The sequence below is a fragment of the Chenopodium quinoa genome, unplaced genomic scaffold, assembly GCF_001683475.1.
Source record: "Chenopodium quinoa cultivar QQ74 unplaced genomic scaffold, ASM168347v1, whole genome shotgun sequence".
NCBI lineage: Eukaryota > Viridiplantae > Streptophyta > Magnoliopsida > Caryophyllales > Amaranthaceae > Chenopodium > Chenopodium quinoa.
This window is the reverse complement of record NW_018744502.1, coordinates 4,955,013-4,977,695: the sequence shown is the minus strand read 5'-3', so window position 1 is coordinate 4,977,695 and position 22,683 is coordinate 4,955,013. Positions and strand designations below refer to the sequence as shown.

General features: G+C 36.1%; 1 protein-coding gene and 1 long non-coding RNA gene across 2 annotated transcripts; both read left to right on the top strand.

The window, feature by feature from the left end:
* The first annotated feature begins 300 nt into the window (after positions 1-300).
* On the top strand, positions 301-6,076 carry LOC110698026. Its single transcript, XR_002506639.1, has 3 exons — positions 301-1,094; positions 1,268-1,345; positions 5,678-6,076. It is a non-coding gene; the product is annotated as an uncharacterized LOC110698026 (long non-coding RNA).
* Positions 6,077-12,080: 6,004 nt separating this feature from the next.
* On the top strand, positions 12,081-14,745 carry LOC110698025. The gene is made up of 2 exons (XM_021875430.1): positions 12,081-12,957; positions 14,126-14,745. Exons 1-2 carry the CDS (start codon positions 12,395-12,397, stop codon positions 14,538-14,540), a joined length of 978 nt encoding a protein of 325 aa, XP_021731122.1. The 5' UTR covers positions 12,081-12,394; the 3' UTR covers positions 14,541-14,745.
* Positions 14,746-22,683: the final 7,938 nt, after the last annotated feature.

The following is a 22,683-nucleotide window of genomic DNA, read 5'->3' as shown; positions in this document are numbered from 1 at the left end:
TATATAGATTGTAGACATTTGTTGAGGAGTGATTATAACCAGAGATAAGGTTTCTAGAAAAAGGGGGACTTTGAGAGGAGAAAGAAAATCAGGAGAAGAGGACGGAGGAGAGAGAGATGAGGGACAAAATTACACATACCTGATTTGGTGGAAAGTTTAAATTCTAATTTTCTAATTCTAGAATGGAGGTGTGATAGCTATTAGAGACTGGATTGATCTCAATGATTTAAATTTAAGATCAAGGAACCTTTAAAAGCTTGAAGATGAGGTGGGTTATTTTAATTAGTGTATATTTAATTACTTAATTTCCCTATTTTTTCATAAGCAATGACTATTGGAGTTGCATAATCTTGAATTTGTTAGCAAGACAACTGTGTTTTGAGTATGAAAATTGGATATTTCTACTTTTTTGGACCCGCATTATAGGTTTGTGGAGTGCATAGGTGTGGGTGTCCAAGAAATGTTTCTAGGTTGTTATCGGGTATTCAGATTCGATTGATTTTTTTTTTTTCCAAGTTTGACCTCAAATATGGCTTTATGCTAATTTTGTTTATGAGTTCAACTCCTGATTTATCTACTTAACCTGAAATATTTTATCTTCAAGTTAGGGATAATAAGTTTATTGGGTTGTTATTTTTTTTTTTTTTTTATTTAATTTTTTTTCGTCCTACATCCACCTAATTTTTTATTGCCTGCGAGGGGCGGACCTTTAGAGGGGGCTACACTGGGCCTGGCCACTGGTAACTTTTGGAAAAAAAATTTAAGGCCCAATAAAAAAAATAAAAAAAAAAAGAAAAAGCTGAAAGTTTCGAAAGAACAGAAACACTGAAAGTCTAAAACAGCAAAGATGAAACATTGAAACTCATTAACCCAAGAAAAGAAGTGCTCGTCCAGTAGATCGATCTCATCGTCCTCAAGTCACCAGTCGCCTCACCGTCGCGGCGTCGCTGCCTGCCAGCCTCACGGAGTTACGGCCTCAGTCTTCAATTGTTCTTTGCTTAATTGCTTACGCTTTTCGTTGAATCCGTTCGACCTTCAACTTCAACCGTTCTTCAATAGTTCAATTCGGTCATCAATTCGTTGCCTCAATCCATGTATGTATTTTAAATCTGAAATCTCTTAATTTTTTATACTATATCTTGAAATTATTGATTTAATTAATTAATTTAGTATGTCTTGTTAATCCTAATTCAAAATCCCCAATTTGAAATCCCCAATTGTTAACCCTAATTTTCAGATTTTAATGTTATAATTTGATGATACTCAGGAATCAGGATAGGAAGGATTGAAGGAAAGCTCGCTGCCGCGTTGATTGCAATCTCCAACCTTTAACAGCCCAAGCCAAGTAAGATTTCTAATGTAAATTTTCAATTATTTGTATGTATGAATCAATTAATGTATTATGTACGGGTTGAAAGGCATGTTTTCATAGAGAACATGGATATAGTTGTTTTTCATACTAGACATTATTGGCCCCCGAAAGAAAAAGTTTTAAGATCCGCCACTGTTGCCTGCTCTAATATACCATGGCTCCCCATATACTTGTTCTGTATCAAGTGACTACTTTCATACTACTCTGATATATCTTCATCGGCTTCATGCTTACATACTTATCTTCATCGGATTCATGATAACTTTTGTAAACTTTGGGGGTACATCAAAGACCAGTAGGAGGCTGCTTTAGAAATGATATCCAAAGCATACTTCCGTTGACACAAAAATAGACCTGTAGCACTACGAGAAACTTCTATGCCCAAAAAATATTTTAAAGGACCAAGATCCTTCATTTTGAAACAATCACTGAGATAGGCCTTGAAACCAACAAGTGCAGCGGTATGATTCCCAGAAATAATAAGATCATCTACGTATACTAAGACATTAATTTGAATTTTGCCTTTAGTATAAGTAAAGAGGGAATAATCAGAGTAGGATTGTAAGAAACCATACCCTTTCAAGGCCGCTACGAGCTTTTCGAACCAACATCTCGGGGCTTGTTTCAACCCATACAGGGACTTTCGCAGGCGGCACACTAGAGACGGATCCGAAATCTCAAACCCGGGAGGTAATTTCATGTACATCTGCTCATCAAGATCACCATGCAAAAAAGCGTTATGAACATCCATTTGATGAAGTTCCTAGTTTTTAGAAGCTGCAATTGCAAGAAAAGCCCTAACAGTAGTCATCTTCGCAATTGGAGCAAACGTTTCACCATAATCTATGCCTTCCTGCTGATGATTACCAAAAACAACCAAACGAGACTTGAGACGTTCAATATCACCATTAGACAAATATTTTGTCTTGTACACCCATTGAATTCCTAGAACCCGTTTGCCAGGAGGAAGTTGCTCTAAGGTCCAAGTCCCATTATCTTCCAATGCTCTAATTTCTTCTTGCATAGATCGTCGCCAACCTTCATGTTTCATGGCTTCTTTAAAGGATTTCGGATCATGACCACTAACAATGGCTGCCAGAAACTTACAATAATTCACAGAAAATTTGTCACAATTTATATAATGTGCTAAAGGATAAGGCGTACTTGAAGGAGTATTGGAAGGTGGAGTGAAGGAGGAAGGATTTTTTGCAAACACTGAGTGAGTCACATAATCGCGAAAAAGAACCGAAGGAATTTTCTCACGAAGCCCAAGCCCCAAATGCTGTCGTGGGCGAGCTGGTGGTGTATGGTGGTGTAGGGCAGACTGACCAGCCAAGGAAGAAGTGGCCTGGCCAACCTGTGTTGTTGCTGTCCCTGTGCTCGCAGCCATGTCCTGCGAGGAGGCAGTGGCATGACCTTGCTGGTCATCCAAGGTTGTGGGTGCAAAGTCTTGAACACCACCCATTTCCTCGTCATTACCATGGTGTCCCTCATACACCACATTGTTAATACACTCCTCATACTCCACGAAATCGTCATGCATGTACCTCATGATTCAAACCAGCACCAAGAGACTCAATGTTGATATCTTCCGGTGTAGCAAAAGGAAAAACATCCTTAAAAAATTTGATGTCCCGAGACACAAAAAAATTTTTGGATTCAAGATTATATAATCTCCATCCTTTCTTCCCAAACGGATATCCCACAAAAATACACTTTCAACTCCGACTCGCAAACTTGTCACCGTTAGTTTTCTGATTATGTGCAAAACATAGACACCCAAAAGTACGAAGTGCATCAAACATGGGAGGTTTATTAAAAAGGATTTCAAACGGAGTTTATTTTGCAGCAATGGAGTAGGAGTGCGATTAATTAGGTGAGTCGCGGCAAGGACACACTCACCCCAAAAGTAAATGGGTAATTATGCTTGAAATCTCAAAGCTCTGGCAACTGACAGAATATGTTTGTGTTTCCTCTCAACCCTCCCGTTTTGTTGTGGAGTACCCACACAAGAGGTTTGGAAAATAATACCAGTGGCATCAAAGAAATCACGTAGACAATTAAACTCCGTACCATTATCACTTTGCACAATTTTCATAGTCTGAGTGAATTGTCTTTCTACCATAGCAACAAACATAAAAAACATACGGAAAACCTCTGTTTTATCATTCAACAAATAAATCCAAACAACTCTAGAATAGTCATCAACAATTGTCAAAAAATAACGAGCTCCGCACGACAAAACACGTCTATACGGACCCCACAGATCACAATGAATTTTTTCAAAAATTCTAGATGCTTTATTATCACTCAAGGGAAAACTATCTCTAGGATGCTTAGCACGCATACATACTTCATATCCTTTATTTAAATATGCCTTGTTACTAACGGTGGGAAGTAACTTAACTACTTTCTCGGAAGGATGCCCCATACGACGATGCCACAACTCCAAGTCAGACTCTGCAGCATTAGTACTCACATGATGCCCCGAATCCGATTTGCTAAAATAATACAATCCATCCCTCCTAGCTCCCGTACCAATCAGCTCCCTCGTTTGGTCCTGTATAGCACACATATAAGCATTAATTGGACAATACAATTAAGGTCATCACTAAGTTGAGAAACTGAAATTAAGTTACAACTCAAATTAGGAACATGAAGCACCCAAGTGAGGGTGATGTTATCAGACAAACAAATAGAGCCAACGAGAGGCCGACACTATTTCCCCGTTAGGCAACCCAACCGGACACTCAAAACTTTTTGTATCAAAAAGACAAGACTTTTCACCGGTAACATGATGAGTAGCTCCTGTGTCAATAATCCAAGAGGTATCATTAAACTTACCATTCAATCGATTATCGGAAATTGTAGCATTACCCATCAATCCTATAATCGCTTTCCACTACTCACTTGAAAATAGCTGACCTGAAGCAAAGGAACCCACGTCATCCGAACTTCAGCCACCACCCGTGACTGCATTAGCCTTCACCGGAGCACCACGACCACGACCAGCCGAAAGTTGCCCCCCCGGCTGGCAGCAGCCCCTTCCGACCAGCAGCCATGCTTGTCATAGCAACGACTTTCTTCATGGCCCCTCTTTTTACAGAAATTGCACACCTTGTCCGACCATCACTTCACGATTTCATGGCCCACCTTCTTACATTTCTCACACACCGGCACCTGCCGATCAGAACCACCACGACCCCTCCCAGCACCAGTCCGTACAGCGAAGCCGAGAGCAGGGGAAGGCTCTTCTTTGAGGCGTGAGATACCTCTGACCTTCTCTTCTTGCGAAACTTGCTGGTAAGCTCTGTTAAGAGAAGGTAGGGGATCTGGCGAGAGCAATGTGGAACGAATGGAAGCATAATAATCAGAATATAAACCCAACAGAAACTGTTAGAGATGATCCCCATCACGCCTATCCGCCTGTTGTCTCCCTACATTACATGAACATTGCCCACACTTGCAAGTGATTAAGGGTTCAAGGCGATCAAGTTCATCCCACAAAACAGACAACCGACTGTAATATACAGCAACCGACATGGATTTCGATTGTTCACAACCATTAATATCGGACTTAAGTTGTTGAATTCTAGGGCCATTAACAAGACAAAAACGCTCATGTAAATCATCCCACAATTTCTTAGCATTATCATAATGAGAAAGCATAAACTTTACCTCCGGGTCGATAGTATTCATTAGCCAAGAAACCAACATACAATGAATTGTAACCCAATCATCCTTCATACATGGTGGGGCGAAGGTGATGATACTACCGTCAAGAAAACCAAACTTCCGACGAGAGCACAACGCAATTCGCACGGCATGAGACCAATCATGAAAATTGTCTAATTGAGACGTTTTAAAGTGATGTAATCCCCTGGACGATCTTGCGGTCCAAGGTAGAAAGGAGACGTCGCTTCTAGTTTCTGTGGTGGTGAAGAAGGTGTCTCGCCACCGCCAGTCATCGTGAATCACAAAGAGAAAAAAAATTTAACGAGGCTCCGATACCATGTTAAATTGATGTAAACTTACTGCTTACCTTTTATTAAACAATTAATTCTAATATACAACCTAAACCTAGAAACCCCTTAACATAGGTAACTTAGGATTTAGGAAATAATATCAAAGATAACTACCAATAATATCCACAAAATATCCCACAAAATATATCTCTAAAATATATTTCAATATTTAATTAGTCACTATATGGTTTGACTTGTTTTTGCTTTGCCATCTTTCTATATGTTTGTTGCAACATCATAACAAATGGTTAATCATGTCTATATTTGTTTCCACTTCTAGGGTTATCAATTCGGTGGTTGTGGCTCCAACTGTTGTTGCAAATATTGCTCGAGATTGGTGTTGTGCAAATGTTGCTTGTGATTATCTTCTCTCTTGAGAAATGCTCATCAGTTGCTCTGCTTGTGATTTGCTATGCTTAGTTTTAAAAAAACCCATTTCTTTTACATTCTGGCTTACTGTAATACTGATATCGTTCGCCAATATTTCTTCCAGTACGTGAGAAAAATATCTATTTTTGGTCACCATGTATTTCTTGATTGATCTATTTGAGTCATGGTTGTATAAATATGATATACTAATTAATTTGTGCTATTATTCATGCTTTAGATGTCGATAGTCCTATTACAATAATTTATAATAAAAATGGAGTTAATTTATAAGAGAATTCGATTTGTAACATTTATTACTCTAGTTATATTGCTCAAATTTTAGTTGAATTCATATCTTGTTATGGGGCTAAATCGATCTTGAAGTTTTGAATTCATGAGAGGTTTCAAATCTACAGGTGGACTAATACTATTATAAGTTCCCTATGCATTCATATTTAAGGCAATTGTTTATTTTACTCATCAAATTACGATGTAGAGTACGTGTGGAATAATTTGATTATTCTAGGTGTATTATATGGAGTACTTATTAGACTCAAAATATACAAGTATGTTATATATGATTAAAACTATGACCAAGGTATATCAATGCTTATCCAATATCATGAGTATAGCTCAACTTGCGTGACATTATTGTTCCTTTCACTTTGTTAAAATTTATACGAGTGTTAAATAATTACTACTAATAGTTAGAGGTTCACAAAGCCATTTTTGTTGCATCATGGTTGAAGCATGTTTAAAAGTGCCGTGCTCTCTTTGTTTCTAAAACTTCTTCCCATTTTTAACTTTTCATATGTATTACTTTTATCATAGTTTTTCCTTAAAAACAATTGTTGGATATGAATATTAATAAACTGCTTATTGAGACGAATAGATAAATTTCTATATGACCATGTTATGTGTATATTAAGAATAATTTAGAAGATTTTCTCATCTTATACATGATTCCAAGATTTTAATTGAACAAATAGAATGTGATTACCTGATAATGCTATTGATTAACTACATACGAAGGCCGTATTCAATTAATTACAACAACTTTGACTCATAAAAAAGTCTTGACATGTATTCCCTTGTATTTTTAAATAATTTATAAATGATATTTTATTTTATTTATAATATTTATCTGTATTTTTCCGAATTTAATTTTAAAAGTTTCAAATTATTAATTTGGGTCAAAATTTATTTTAGGCTAAATTATTTTATGAACCTATATCCTACAATTCATGATCATAAAAACAAAGTCTAACCTATTTGTTTATTTATTTGGCCCATTATTTTCATGAGACCCAATTTTACCCTACAACTCTCTCCTATAAATACCCCATGAATCCCCAAATTTTTCCTACATAAAAAGGTCAGTTATTTTCATTTCTCTTTATTTTATTTCTTTTACTTTTTCTTTATTTTTTTTGGTTTTTCTAAGCTATGCCCCTAAGGTGTACCCTTATTAAATGTACCCATGCTTTTTCAAATTTCTAAGTTGTGCCCCTCAACTCACCACCATTAATGAATGGTACCCTCCTTGGGACTTCCACATCATCTAAAGTTAACTATAAATTTAATAAAAAGATGATAAAAGGTAAGAAAATGATAGGAGAAAGAAATCTTAGCCACCGCAACCTTAATAACGAATATTGAAGCCACGAAATCACACTCTCAATTAACTTTTAAACAACTAATAAGGGTACATTTTAGTATTGATAAGAAGTTGAAGGGCACGGCTTAGAAACTTGAAAAAGCATGGGTACACCTTAGAAACTCGACTAGCTTAGGGTATAGCTTAGAAAAACCCTTTTTTTTCTTTCTTTTCTTCTTCCCTTTCCCTTTATTTTTCTTTCTTTCTTTTCCTTTTCTCCTTTCACGTGAAACTCCCCCTTATGCCGCCAACTGTCGCCGCCCAGCCATCACTAGCGCCTCCCTGCCGGCGCCGTCGCCCAGCCGCCGGTGACCCACTAGCAGCAGCGGCCCACCGTGGCTCCTTCTTCCTCCTCCTCTGTTTTCTTTTTATTTTGCTTAATACTTGATTTAATTGTTTTGGGTTTTGGTTTTATTGTTTGAAATTAATTTAATTAGTATGAAAAGCTATATTTTGATGATTTAAAGTTATAATTTCAGATTATATAATGGTTTAAATTTTTTTCTTCAGATTTTAGGAATAATAAACATAGGGTTTTAATTTATTGAAATTGGGATTTTAGGGTTCTAATGAGCAATTAAATTGGAGCTTTTGTCCCTATTGTATTTCTAATCATTAATTAAGCATAAAAACATGTTTTAAAGGAAGTTTTAAGGAGTTTTTAATCAAATTATATTGCTGGAAATTAGATTGTGAATTAATATTTGATTATTGGTTGTTTTCTAGGAGATGATTATTCCCTAGGAGACTTTTAATTGATTAAAAGTAGCACAAAGGATTGTTTATACGAGGTACGTACATGTCTACTTCGTTGTAAGTAGTATCATGTTTAGCTAACAAAAGGAAAGAACTTAGCTTCATGTTTAGAGAACTCTTGGATGGAAATTCTTTGGTTAAACATTAAATCAATTCATGTGCTTATGTTTATGAGACATGTTTTGGTGAATTGATTATGTATGTATGGAATTATGGATGCAAGCATGTTGAATTATATTGGATTAATTGTTTGCATGGAATGTTGATATAAGCATATTTTTATTGAATTGATTTATTAACTACTTTTGGATTATTGAAAGATTGGAATTGAATGGTTAAGTGGAATAAATTTATTAATTATTCCATGAGGTTATTATTATATATTTATTACTCAAGCATGACTTGTTAGTAAGTTGAGTAAAGGTGGATTAAGCCGAAATGGCTAGGTGGATTGACTATGTTCAACAATTTTGGTAATTTGGAATTTAAAGGGAATTAAAGGTCAATTTGTGATGTGATCATCGTTGTCATAGATAACATTAAAAGTGAATTATATGTATGATTATTATGTATGGTTTACTTGAATGAGTCGGCTATTAATTAAACTTATAATCACGTAAAGCGAAACATGGATGAACAATAAAACTCTGGAAATGGTGCACTTCTGGAGTATTGACAATTATGGGTGGGGGTACACGGTGGTAACCCGTGGCTTTCCGAGGCATGTTTGATCAACATGTCTTCTTTTCTTTTGATATTTACATTTTTATTTTATAATGAAAGTTATATGGGATCCTAGACTAACTTTCACTAGTAGAAAAAAATAAATAGGAAGCCCCAAATGAAAAGCGGTTATTAAAATCCGTTTCCAAAAATCCACAAAAAAGCAAAAAAAAAAAAAAAAAAAAAAAAAAAAACACTAAAACATACAAATGGGGAGCAGTTTTGTGTTAAACCACTCCCAAATATTGTAATTAGAAGCGGTTTGGGGTTAAACCGCTCCCCATTCCCAAAAAAAAAAAAAAACACGGACCCCTCTCTCCCTTATTTCTTCTCTCTCCTCTCTCCCCTTATTTCTCACGATCTTCTTCTCTCTCCTCTCTCCCCTTATTTCTCACGCCCCTTCTTCTCCTCTCTCCTCTCTCCCGTCATTTCTCACTCCTCTCCTCTCTCCATCTCCTTCGTTCTCTTTCTGCTCTTTCCTTCTCCTTTCTTAAGCCTCCCTTTCTTTTCTCTCTCCTCTTATCACCGGCAAAAATCCGAGGAAAATCCGAGCAGGTTAGTGTAGTAGATCTAGATTTTTTTTCTTTTGTTTTCAATTTAGTTTTTTTTATATATATATATTTTATTTTTTGGTTTTCTGGTGGTGAATTTAGGTGGTTGTTAGTGGTTTTAGGGTTGTGGTGGTGGGCTGGTTTGGGTATTCGGTGGTTAGGATGGGTTTGGATTGTGGGTTAGGGTGGGTGGAGTTGGTGGGTTCAGGGTATGGTTATGGGTGGGGGTGGCGTAGTGGTGGACAGAGGTGGAGGTGAGAAAGGGCGTGGATGCAGGTTGGGGGTGGCGTAGTGGTGGACAGGGGTGGAGGTGGGAAAGTCGTGGATGCAGGCTAGGGGTTTAGAGTTTTTCTGGGTTCGTAGTGATTTTTGGGTTCTGGGAAAAATCGAGCAAGATTTTTCTTTTTTTTTTTTTGTTTTTTTTTTGTTGATTGTAGATAAAGATGTTCATGTTTTTTATTAAATTTGTTGTCCAGGTATTTCAATTTAATTTTGTTTTTTAAATATTGGATGCGAGGTGGCGTCGGTTGCGGTGGTGGGCTGCTGGCGTCAGTTGCGGTGGTGGGCTGCTGGCTTCTGTTAAATGTGTTAATTGCTGGCGTCGATTGGTGGCGGGCTGGTGACTTCGACTGCGGTGGTGGCGGAATAGGGTGGTGGTGATTTTGGTTGTTATTTTTTTTGGTGTTGAATTATAATGTAATAATATTACAGTTAATTATTAATGGAAATATAAATTTTTATACATATGTTTTATATTTGTGTGTTAATTTCTGTTAAAATTTTTTATTTTTTAAAGTCATAATGGGAAGCGGTTCAGCATTAAACCGCTTTCCATTCCCTTCAAATTGGAAGTGGTTTGAACCGCTTCCCATTTAAAGAGACAATGGGAAGCCCCCTAAAGGCAAGCGGTTCAAAAACCGCTTCTAATTATGGTTTTGAACCGATTCCAATCTACTATTTTCTACTAGTGTTTGTGAGAATGGAGTCGCGCCCATTCTTGCATCGCGCTATATTTTTATTTTCAATGGTCGTTTGGGACCAAAATGATTTGGTGGATTGGATAACCTTGTCTATTGCTTACTCCAATTAAATTAATTAAATTAAATATAAAGAGTCAAGTGGATTGAAATTGGTTAGTGAGTATGTTGAGTTGATTGTACTATTTTGGTGTGGAGTCTTGGTTAATGAATTTATATTGAATGTTATTTATTTTAATTAGTTGAGCATGTTAGGTTTGTTGCGTTGTAGCTTGTATGTACTCTGCTTTGCTGATTGCGTGCTTTTGTGTGTTTTCTTTTGGTCATGGCCTTTGCCTTTCAATGACCCTGTGATGATCCAATTATTACACTTGTATTATTGGGGAGCAGTATTGTACAGGCTAGCTTGATGGTGTGAAGTTCGGGGATTTGGCAAATGCATTGTCAAGGGATTAGTGTGATTGAGAGTATTCGTTCCTTGTGTTGAACTTATTTATGTTTTACTATTTCATTTATGATTTGGGTTTTAAATATTGGTTTGGTTTTAAATAAGGGCCTTTATGGTTTTAGTTTGTAAGCTTTGACTTATTGGTTTTCTAAACTATGTTATTTTAATGACTTAAGTTTGGTTTTTCCGCTGCGATACTTTGATAAAGCCTTAAGGTTTTAACACGTGGCGGTAACATGCCAATGGTTCTTCTATATTTTATTTAGAGTAAGTGGTTTGGAAAAGGGAGAATTATTGGGGTGTTACATATCATGATTCATATTTACACGTCTAAATTAGTTATCTTAGAAATACATATATGATCAAACAACCAGCATATGGTCCAAGTTACTCTACTAGCCTAAACTCAATAAGAGTTTTTTCGTAAAACAACAAAGAGTAAACTATGAAGTATTTATATTATAGTTAACAAAAAGCTTTAAGAGTGATTATTCAGCTAATATAACTAATAATTATCGTCCACTTAATGATTAACTCACAATTAGAATCAAAAGCATTTTTTCTAAATAATTTTCTGCGAATATCAAGAATAAAATTGTTCATCGAATATAACTTATACCTATCAAAAGCTTATTGATTAATTTGCGCGCAATAAACTTGCATCAAAAGCATTTTCAATTAATATTTTTTGCTACATGTTACGCATGTTTTAAATCAATGTACATATATCAAACATATGTATACCTTAAATACGGCTCTATTGATTAAAAAAAAAAAATTACACATTTTATATTTCCCGTTTAATTTCACGAAATTGGGAGGGTGTCCGCAATGCGGGCGCTCCCACAACTAGTTTAGATAAATACATAACTTTGTCTACGACTAATATAAGTGATGCATCATATCAAATATTTCAAAAATCCACCCTTTATCACCTACTTCAATTTTTATTTTAATACTACCTCCGTTTTATTTTAGTTGACACGTTTTGACTTTAACACTATTCACACACTCCCCTTTGACCGTGTTTTATGTTTTATACGTAATGAAAAATATAGTCATGTGGAATCTTGTTAGATTCGTCACGATATATATATTCAAAATATCAAATTTTCATAATTTTTGCTTATCGGTAATTAAAAATATAAATGATTGAAGTTATGCATTGACAAACGTAACTAAATAAACGTGTCAACTAAAAAAAACGAAGAAAATAGTTGCCAATTACCATATTCCCCAGAATTGTTCCGAGTCAAGGTAATTTAGATTGATGTAATAATACATAACATAATTCGAGAATAAAATGTGAATGTTAACTACCTTCACTTAGTTGCAAGACTTACAACTACCGATTAGCTTGATAGAATCCGGGTTACACCCTTTACCCTTAAAATAACCTCAAAAATATGTCATAGCCCCAATACAAACATCCCACAAATAGCAATCAAAATCCCCTTGCAAAACCTTAAACCACCTGAAAAATTGAAAATCCACTCCTTGCTAATCAAACTCAACAATGGCTTCCACTATCCCAGCAACCACTACATTCTCTTTCTCTCCCCTTAACAAAAGAACCCATCTAATTCCTCCCTCCATTACACACTACAAACTTTACACCCCTAATCTACCCTCTCCATTTATAACCCTCCAAAAGGGCACTTCCCATTTCACGATTAACCCTCAATTTATCTCTCATCCCTCCAAAGTAAGGGCACCTGCAACAAGAAATCCAGAAAATACCCCAACAAACGAATTGGGGGTCACAATTTTTGGGGAAAAACCCTTGAAAACTGTGTTATGGGTGTTATTTTGGACATCTATTTCTCTTACAATTTTTGCATTTTCTAAAGATAGTAAGGCTTCTGCTGCTACTGTTGCTGTAATTGCTAGTGATTCCTCCATTAAAGCTTCGAGCTTTGGGGTTAAAGTTGCTACGTTTTTAAGGGGTTCTGGTTGGCCTGATGAAGCTATTGTTTTTGCTCTTGCTACTCTTCCTGTAATTGAGCTTCGTGGGGCAATTCCTGTTGGTTATTGGATGAAACTCAGTCCTCTTTTGCTCACTGTTTTGTCAATTTTAGGGTGAGTGATTGCATCATTTTGTTCTTCATTCTTTATGTTATTGGGTAATTACTGTTTTTCTATTTGAAATGTTTTGTGGGGTTGATTTAATTTTGGTGCTTATTGATTGTTGTCGAAATTGTTATTGGATTCCATCTACTGGTTGTGGTACTCAAACAAAAACTCGTATTGTAGCTGCTCGCAAAAGTTCCTTTGCTTGAATCGGTGAAAATGTCCTTGCAATTAATTGAGTTTTAGTACTTAGATCATGGTACCAATCTTGGCTGTTTGTGTGTATTCTAATTTCTTGATGCAATTCTTGAGTTCGGAGTGTTATGTTGAGATCATTGTGCCTGCAAGTTTATAAATTTAATGCTTTTGTTAGACCAAAATAAGTTTCATTTGGCTTTTGGAGTGACATTTAAAGAATTATAAGTTATCCAATCTTGGCAGTATGTTTAAAGGTGATATTGTGAGACTCGCGATTGAATTCTGTTTGTGTCATTGCCCTATTGCCACTCCGTATGTACAACGATGATTAAAAAAGAAGTGATACTCTTTGTGTCCCGCATTAATGAAGATCAGTTGCCTCAATTGGGAAAGGTTTTCTTAAAACAGTGTGAAAATTCAAGAAATGAGACATAATTCTGTATATATGGCTAATTGAACCAATTTTGATTTGAAATTAGTGCAGCGTTGGTTTGATTTTAAGTTCAAAAGGTGGCACCTAAGAGGAACTTTATCAGCTAAGCTAATGTAAACATCTTTGAAGAGTTGTGCACGACCTGATCATGTAGTAGTTTTGGGTTAGTGATCATATATATGAGGCTATCTAGGCATAGAAAATGTTGCAGCATTGATTATAGTTTTAAGTTCAAAAATGGCACCTAAGTGGAACTTTATCTGCTAAGCTGCTGTGGTATGTGGTCAGTGATCATATAAATGAGGTTATCGAGGTGTTTTTAAAAATAGGTCTAGCTACATGTTTGGGGGGAGCTTCTTCTTTGTGATTTTGAAAATGCATCCTGTTCAGTTTACTGCATATAACATGAATGTTTGTATCTTTTCTTGTTAAAATAAGTTTGTCCAAGTCACCAATATGAATCATGGGAGAAACATGAATAATGTCAGGGAAAATATAGCTAGTTGATTGATATTGGGCTGATCTAATTTGGTTATGTATTCGCAGGAACATGGTTCCAGTTCCTTTCATTATTCTCTACCTAAAGAAGTTTGCCACTTTTGTTGCTGGGAAGAACCGTACAGCATCGAGATTTCTGGACATGCTATTTGAGAGGGCCAAAGAGAAGGCTGGACCAGTGGAAGAGTTCCAATGGCTTGGTTTGATGTTGTTTGTAGCAGTGCCTTTCCCTGGTACTGGAGCATGGACTGGTGCTATCATTGCTTCCGTGCTGGACATGCCCTTCTGGCCTGCTGTAACAGCAAATTTCTTTGGTGTGGTGGGTGCTGGACTTCTTGTCAATCTGCTAGTGAATCTTGGCCTCAAGTATGCTATTATAACGGGTGTTCTCCTCTTCATTGTTTCAACGTTTATGTGGAGCGTGCTTCGAAGTCTTAAAAAGTCTCTGAAATCAGCAAACTAACTGTACTCAAATTCAACCATTTATTACACTAACCTTCTGTTGTATGGGAACTTGACCATCTCAGCACCTCTCCTACCCCACTACAGAACAGCAGTAGATCAATTCTTTTCTTAGTTTCATACTAACTTTGTGAATGTATCTTGAAATCTTGACATAATGAGAAACAAATCAGTATTATTACCTGCAGATGAACTTACTGATAGAACACCCGACTACTTTTGATATATGGTCTTGGATCTCGTTACAGAACTGGCTTTCTGACCAATCATCTAAATCTGTGTTCCTAGTTTTTCGAAAACTATATACTCACCTGACATGGTTTCATCAGATCTAGGGGGTTTGTGTTGAGTGCTACATAGTCTTAATATCTACAATCTTTTATATATTCACAAGTCACATGATTTATTTGTATCCTAATACAGAGAAATAGAAATTATGAGGCCCATTTTCAGCCTTACTTCTAGTCCAAGTTTCTATGCAGCAAATGACTAGAAACAGGCAGAGCCAGCAGTAACGTGCAGCCAAAATCCTCCAAACCAGCCGCCTAAGATAGCCCAGCCACTAATGCTGGTAATTGCTGTTTTTTTAATATTTTTTATCCCTTGGCATATCAACCGCCCTTGACAGTAGTGCTGCTAGTTCTGAAGCGAAGTCATGATAGTGCTGCTAGTCCTAATGCGAAGTCATACTGTCATACCCTCACACGACTCTTGTTAACCAACCCCAGGCCATCAAGTTAGTCAATCTGTAGTCCTCCATCACCCATTATTGGAACAAAGTAACTCCTTAAATTTGAAAGTGCAAAAAATAGCTAGTTACAATTTACTACAACATTCAAATTTGTCAAATTGTAGCAATTATAATAAGAGAGGATACATATAGTAGTAAAATAGTAAATGATTGCTGATCAATTCAATGATCCCGATAATTATACAAAGCTCTTATAATGAAAATTACACAATTGGTAGCTAACCCTATTCTTTGACCTTAGATGCATGACTAACAATTACGTTTACAAAGACAAAATACATCTCTTCTAATTAAGACTATATTTAAGAATTGTCGAATCAAATAATCTGGAAGATCTAAGATCTTCCCGAAAAAGTTGAGCACACCAATAATATCTCCAACCTACATAACGAGCATGGTTTTTTCCCTTCAACGAATCATGCAGTTTTCAAGATAGATATGAGAACAAGTGTAGCTACATTGTCTGACATCCCAAACTCCTCTAAACAACTTGAGCAATTATCTTTAGCTCCTGAATGGTCGTTAACAAACCCGACTCACTTTCTTGTAGAACAAATTTTATGCATTTTTTTTACAACCCTCGCACTCCTTAATCTCCACATCTGGCTCAAAAAACATGGGTTCCATTTCCTCCTTCGGCTCATTAATATCAAAATACATGGGTTTGTGACCCTCTTCCTCTTCTTCCACTTTGTACGCTTCAACTTTAACGTACATAGCTAGAGAAGTATGACCAGATTCGCGCACATCATCGACCATGGTCTCACAACTTTTGACCACAACATCAATTATACAATTCCAAGCATTCATATCAAGTTCATCAATCATTCAAGCCGACCCATGACGCCAGCTTGCCAATCACAAAATGTTGTTGACCAGATCGTCTTGACGGTACGATAAGTAGACTGTAAAGCAATCATCTAGTGGCTTCTGGTTTTGGTTACCGGCAGGATTTGCTTCGATTGCCATGATATAAGTTTGACAATTGATTTAACTAATGAGCTTAAACAAGAAAGATTATTGAAATTCTCTAATGAAAGTTCAAGGTAATAATTTGTTTTCAAGATTTGTTGTTATGAATATCTAAAAGTGAATAATAATGATTTATTATTTAATATTGAATGACTTAATATGAAAAAGATAACATGAAAACTATGAGTATTATATTGATATACATGTGTCAACAATCTAATCTAATATCATATCATATTATTTCATATCACTAATATATAAAGCCGGTCTCGCAGTCAGGTCACGAGACAGTGATATTTGACATTCCAGTTTTTCACTAAGTGTAGCACTACGTATGCAAAAAAATAGATATTATTGTAACATATGATACTAAGTAAGTGAATTTTGGATAATTTTTTTAAGATGAAAATGTCATATATAAACAAAAATTTTCCCCAAGTGTCACGCCACGTAGGCGACTAATAGGTATTATTTTGACACGTATGATGCTAAGTAAGCGAGTTTGGATAGATTTTTAAAGATAAAAAAGTTGTATAGAGTTTTATTATCGATATACTTCTAATATTTCATATATACAAAATTAATCCTAACTTTTAATAAATATCTTATAATTTGGTACTATTCCATCTTAAAATTCGTTTTAAAAAGTTCTTTAAAATAAGATCTATTTATAGTATATTTAATTTATCTAATTTTTATTTTGGTAAAAATACTTTTAGTTTAGTAAAAATAATTTCAGTTCAATAAAATATATTTCAATTCAATTAAATATATTTCAATTCAGTATGTCTAAATATCCTGCATTATCAAAAGGGATTATATGATCGTATTTAACATTCAATCCAAAAGATTTATCCTAAACTTTTATCAACCATTTGGGCATCGCCCGGGCACAAAACTAGTATATATATATATATAAAGGGGAGTTTTTTCCCGAGTTATTAGAGTGCCACATAGGATTTTATAATTAGAAAATTATTAGAGCGCCACTTAGGATTAATATTTGTAAAACGCTACAATCGGATTATGCCACGTAAGATTAGTTTTTTTTAAAGCGCTACGTAGATTTATAATAATAAAAAAAACGCCACGTAGGATTAATAATTTTAAAACGCTACAATAGGATTATGCCACGTAAGATTAATTTTAGAGCGTCACATAGTTATATTTTAGCCAATGAAAAAAAAGAATTACAATTTATTTTAGATAAATTTTTTAACTAATTTTTAAAATAAAATTAGTGTGTTTTTTGTGTGGCTGGCCATATCGTGTGGCCGGCTGAGGCAAACCCAAACACTGACCGAGTAACCCATGACCGTCCGAATAACCCTTGATCGATTGAGTAACCCCTGATCAACCAAGTAACTCCTGATCAAGTGATCCCGACCACATGGTGTGACCAGCCACATATGAAACTTTGTGAAATAAAATATTATGTTTTTATATTAAAATTTTTATCTAAATATGAAAAACAAAGTTAATAATTCATTATAATTAAAAGTTCAAGTAGTAAGCAAGCGAATATCACAAAGTTTATTAGATAAATATATATATTTAGTAATATTTTATTTGAAAAAATACAAACAAACCGTACACCACACGGGCTTCATCTAATATATACTAGATGAAACAAACAATACATCGCACGGGCTTCATCTAATATAAATATATATTTAGTAATATTTTAGAAATGAAACTTGAAAAACTACTTTGTAAAGTTGAAATATTACGAAAATGTCATTAATGACATGGATAACATGTGGACTGTATGATTAAGATGATCTAAGGGCCTAGATTAGTTCCTTCCAGTTTTTCGTCAAGTATCGAGCCACGTAGGCGACAAATAGATATTATTGTGATTAGATTAGATGTCACATTAGATTAGATTGGATAGATTTGTTTAGGATAAAAAATAAACGAAGTACATAAATTATAAATAATTCTTTTGAAAAAAAATTATCTTTTTATTGACAATAGAATTTTACTTATAGTAAGACACTACATATTATAATTAATATGATTATCCAATTAACAATAAAATTATAATCTATACGAATAACCACGTAATCTAATATATCATATCACTAATATAAAGTCGGTCTCGCTGCCAGGTGACGAGAAAGAGACACTTGGCATTCCAGTTTTTTACCAAGTATCGAGCCACGTAGGCGACAAATAGATATTATTGTTACACATATGATGGTAAATAAGAGGAATTTAGATGGATTTTTAAAACTAAAAAAAATATTGTATAGAGCTTTATTACTGATATACTTCTAATATTTCACATATACAAAATTAATCATTACTTTTAATAAATATCCTATAACTTGGTTCTAATTCTATCCTAACATTAGTTTTAAAAGTTCTCTAAAATAAGATTCATTTATAATATATTTAATTTATTTTTAAAAATAATAGAATATTAATAAAAATAATTTTTAATTACTAAAAATAATTTTAGTATGGTAAAAATTAAATACTTTCAGTTCATTAAAAATAATCTAAGTTCAATAAAAATAATTTCAAGTCTATAATAATGTAGATATCTATTTACAAATAAAACTACAAAAAGTACAATTATTATATAAATAAGCGATGTGATATTGTATATCTAAATATCTAGCATTATCAAAAGGGATTATATGACCGTATTTAACATTCAAATCAAAAAAATTATCAACAATCTGGACATCGCCCAGGCACAAAACTAGTATAGGAAATTTGAGGGTTGGTTTTGAAAGGAATGGTGTCCTTCCAACAAGTGTATTATTCTGATAAAGGGTTCAAAATTATTACAGAGCTAATTCTTCATTAAGGTCAATTGATCGGAATGCCTAGGTGGAGGCCGCTTCCGATCAGTAATATTAAGGTATAATTAATATTACAACTTAATCTTAACTGAACCCTTCGGGTCGAACCCAATCGAACAACCGATCGGAGACGACGAATTAATCCGAAGGATTTAATTAGTTGACGGAGTTTTACGAATACAGACGTCGGATATTGAGCCTAGGGCATCGAGACCGAGCGTCGCAAAATCACAAGTAACAAGTACGAGCATAGCCGTAGCTAGGCTAGGCTAGCTCATCGCAAGCCTAGGCGCACCATGGTGTGCTAGGTGCGCCATGCGTGCTAGGCGCACTAGGCTGCCCATCGCAGCACCACCTGCGTGTGTGCGTGCCTTTGATGGCACAGCATCACAGCAGTGTGCGTGCATGGGTGCCTAGGCACTATCGCAGCACCATCGCACCATCGCAGTGCTGGGCACTTGCGTGTGTGCGTGTGCGTATGTGCCTAGCACAATCGCCAAGCATCAAGCCATCCAGCATGCGTGGCTCGCTAGCAGCACGCATGCTGGGCCTTGCATGTGTGTCTCGCACCATCCCAAGCTCTAGCACAAGCATATGCACTATCGCATGGCTAGGCCAGTGCATATGTGCGTGTGCGCGTAGGGCATCGCAGCAGCAGCACTAGCCTCGCTCAGTGCGCATGCGTGCAAGCCATCGCAGCATCACAACACCAAGCTTCGCATGCTTGTGCGTGTGGCTGACGAGGCAAGGGGCCAGCATGCGTGGCTCGCTAGCAGCAAGCATGCTGGCTATGCGAGTGTGTGCGAGGAGGGACTAGGCAGCAGCACTACGCAACAGCTAGCCTGGGCTTGCGTGTGCGTGTGTGATGGCGAGGGAGGCAGGGGCTAGCACTTGCTAGCAGCGCCCAGCGCCTAGCAAGCAGCATCGCAGGAATCACCCAGCACAGTAGCATGCAGCGCGCATGGCTGGCTGGGCTGATGCTTGCTGCCTTGTGCTGGTTGGCTGGGCTAGCTGGCAGCAGCCTAACAACCCCTTGATGACCGGTTTTGTGAGGAGTGGGGACCAAGGCTTGGGCAAAGCCTTGGGGAGCAAGGCAATGGTCCCCCCCACCTATTCATGGTCCTCACCTAACCCTCTCTCTCCCCTTGACACTTGTTGCATTGTGATTGCATTTAATTAATTATTTAATTTAGAATTAAATAAATTAATGATTTTGCACATGATCCCACATTGATCATGAAATGGGATTCAAGTTCCCATTCTCTATAAATACCCACTTGGTTGGGATTTTGAGAAGAACACTTGAGTGGAAAAGTAAAGGCAACTCCATTGTTGAGTATGCCTTGAAATTCGTAAAACTCCAAGTTTATATTTGTCCGGGCCTCGACTAACCTTCGAGGCTTAGGACGCTCGGGTCGGGTTCGAGGGTACGATCCCGTTGGAGGCCTCGTGTTTTCGAGGTTCAAGTAAGAGCTCATAGTTGAGCGAAGCACGCGTCAAAGGTATAATCTTTTATTCTTTATTATGCTTTTAATTATGTTTTGCTTGTTAATTGCATTTATTATGGGGGCGGGTCTTGGCGGGTTTCTTTCCGCGTAGTGTGGGTCACAACGAAACCCAATAGTGGTATCAGATCCACACTCCTTTTTATTTTTGCAATTATTAATCAATTAAGGTGTTTTAAAGTAAGATTTAATTTCTGGTTTTGCTTTTCTAATTAGATTAGAAGCTCGTTTTAATTAATTTTAAAACTCGTATTTTTTATCGATTTGGCTATCGAACCCAGATTTTGGCTTAAAAATAGTAATTTTTGGGTGGAATCGACATTTGGAAACAGATTCAACCCTTTTAAGGAACTGTCCAGAAGCCAAATTCGAACCAGAAACCCAAGTTTTTGGGGTTTTTTTCGTTTTTCAACGAAAATTTTAAATCTTTTTAAGCCTTGATTAATGCAAGCATTACAAGGTTAGATTAAATGCATTATTGCATCCCTAATCTACTGCTATTTTAAATATCCTTAAGCATAATTATGGAGTTTTAATTAGTGCTTGAGTTGATATGCCTTTTCACATAAACTTGTTTTTTCTCAATTATGCAAATAAATGGCATTAATGTGTGAATGTTTGATGTGAATGTATAATTTTAAGTTCCCAAGTATGTTAAAGTTCTAATCTTTAAAAGTTTAAATGATTGGAACTCTAATCCTAAATTCCATATTGAACAAAGTTTGGATTTTTCATTTTGGTTGATTAAAATCCATGAAGTTCGAATACTTGTGAGTAAAATTTTGATTAATCTTCATATTGGAAGATGTAATCTTGGTAGTTTACACAAGTATGAAAGTTGGAAAATTTTATCATTAGATGGTTAATTTATTTTTCCAACTCCCATTTGTCAAATCCATTATTAATTTGCATATTGGCTAAATTAATTATGGACATAGGTATTTCAATTTTAAGCATTAATGAAGACCTAAATTGTTTTAAAAATGAATTTTTGGATAAATTAGGCGTGTGCACCGTTAAAATTGAATTTAATTAAGTTGGACTTATTTTATTTTCATTTTTACCCTTAAAATTAATTCTAAAATAAATTTAGATTAATTTTATGTCACACGTAAATCGGGATTAAAATCCCAAGAAATGGCACGCAAATCAAGGCAAAAACACCCAAGCGCCTCCAAGGCTAGCCGGGCTGCCTAGCAATCCACATGTGGCAGCCTATGGTGCGCACAGGGGTGTGCCTTGAGGGGCTGCTGTGTGGCAGTGGGAGCAGCGTGCTTCCGTAGTGCTAGGTGCATGGCAGGGCTGCTGGAGATGCTTCCAGCCAGCCTGCCACACGCTGCCAGGCACCAGCTAGCAAGCTAGCATGCACAATATGCGTAGCGAGCTGCTAGTGCTGGCTGGCGCAGCATGCTACGCTGGGCGTGGATGCTGGCACACATCACAGCAAGCGCAACACATGGGCTGCCTAGCAGCCATGGTGCGCACCCACCAAGTGCTTGTGTGGGCTATTTTGCTTAATTTTGAGCTATGCAATTTTGCGAAAATTTTGCCGTTTTAAATTATTTATGTAATTATTTTAACGAGGTTAGACCTTGGTTTTTCCGGCTTTTGCAAAATTTTGACTTTGACAAATTATGGGTTATGCCAACTTAATTGATCGGATTAATTGAGTATGGATGCGGAATTTAGTGGGAGCTTAGTTAATTACGTGAGCACTTTGCTTTTAGAAATAATGGATTAAACAACTTTGACTAGTTTTAATTAGGCGCGTTAATTGGATTAACCACCTATGTTAGTTACTAGTTTTGCGTGTTTAATTATGTATTTCGTAATTTGCATGGGCCATTCACAAATAGTGAATGGGTGAATGGAAGATTGTTTTCAAAACAGGTTATTGAAAATGGCAACTAGTAGGGCCCGACTAGGATAGAAAATACGGACTGTGTTCCGTTATATATTTTTGTAAATCCAAATACGGTCTGCGAACCGTTAAGTATTTTTGTACTTTAGATTAATCTTAGTCGTTCTAGCTAGTTATTTTATTTTGGCCAAGATGTCTCAAGACGACATCTCGATGAAGACGAGCCAAGATGAAGACCCATG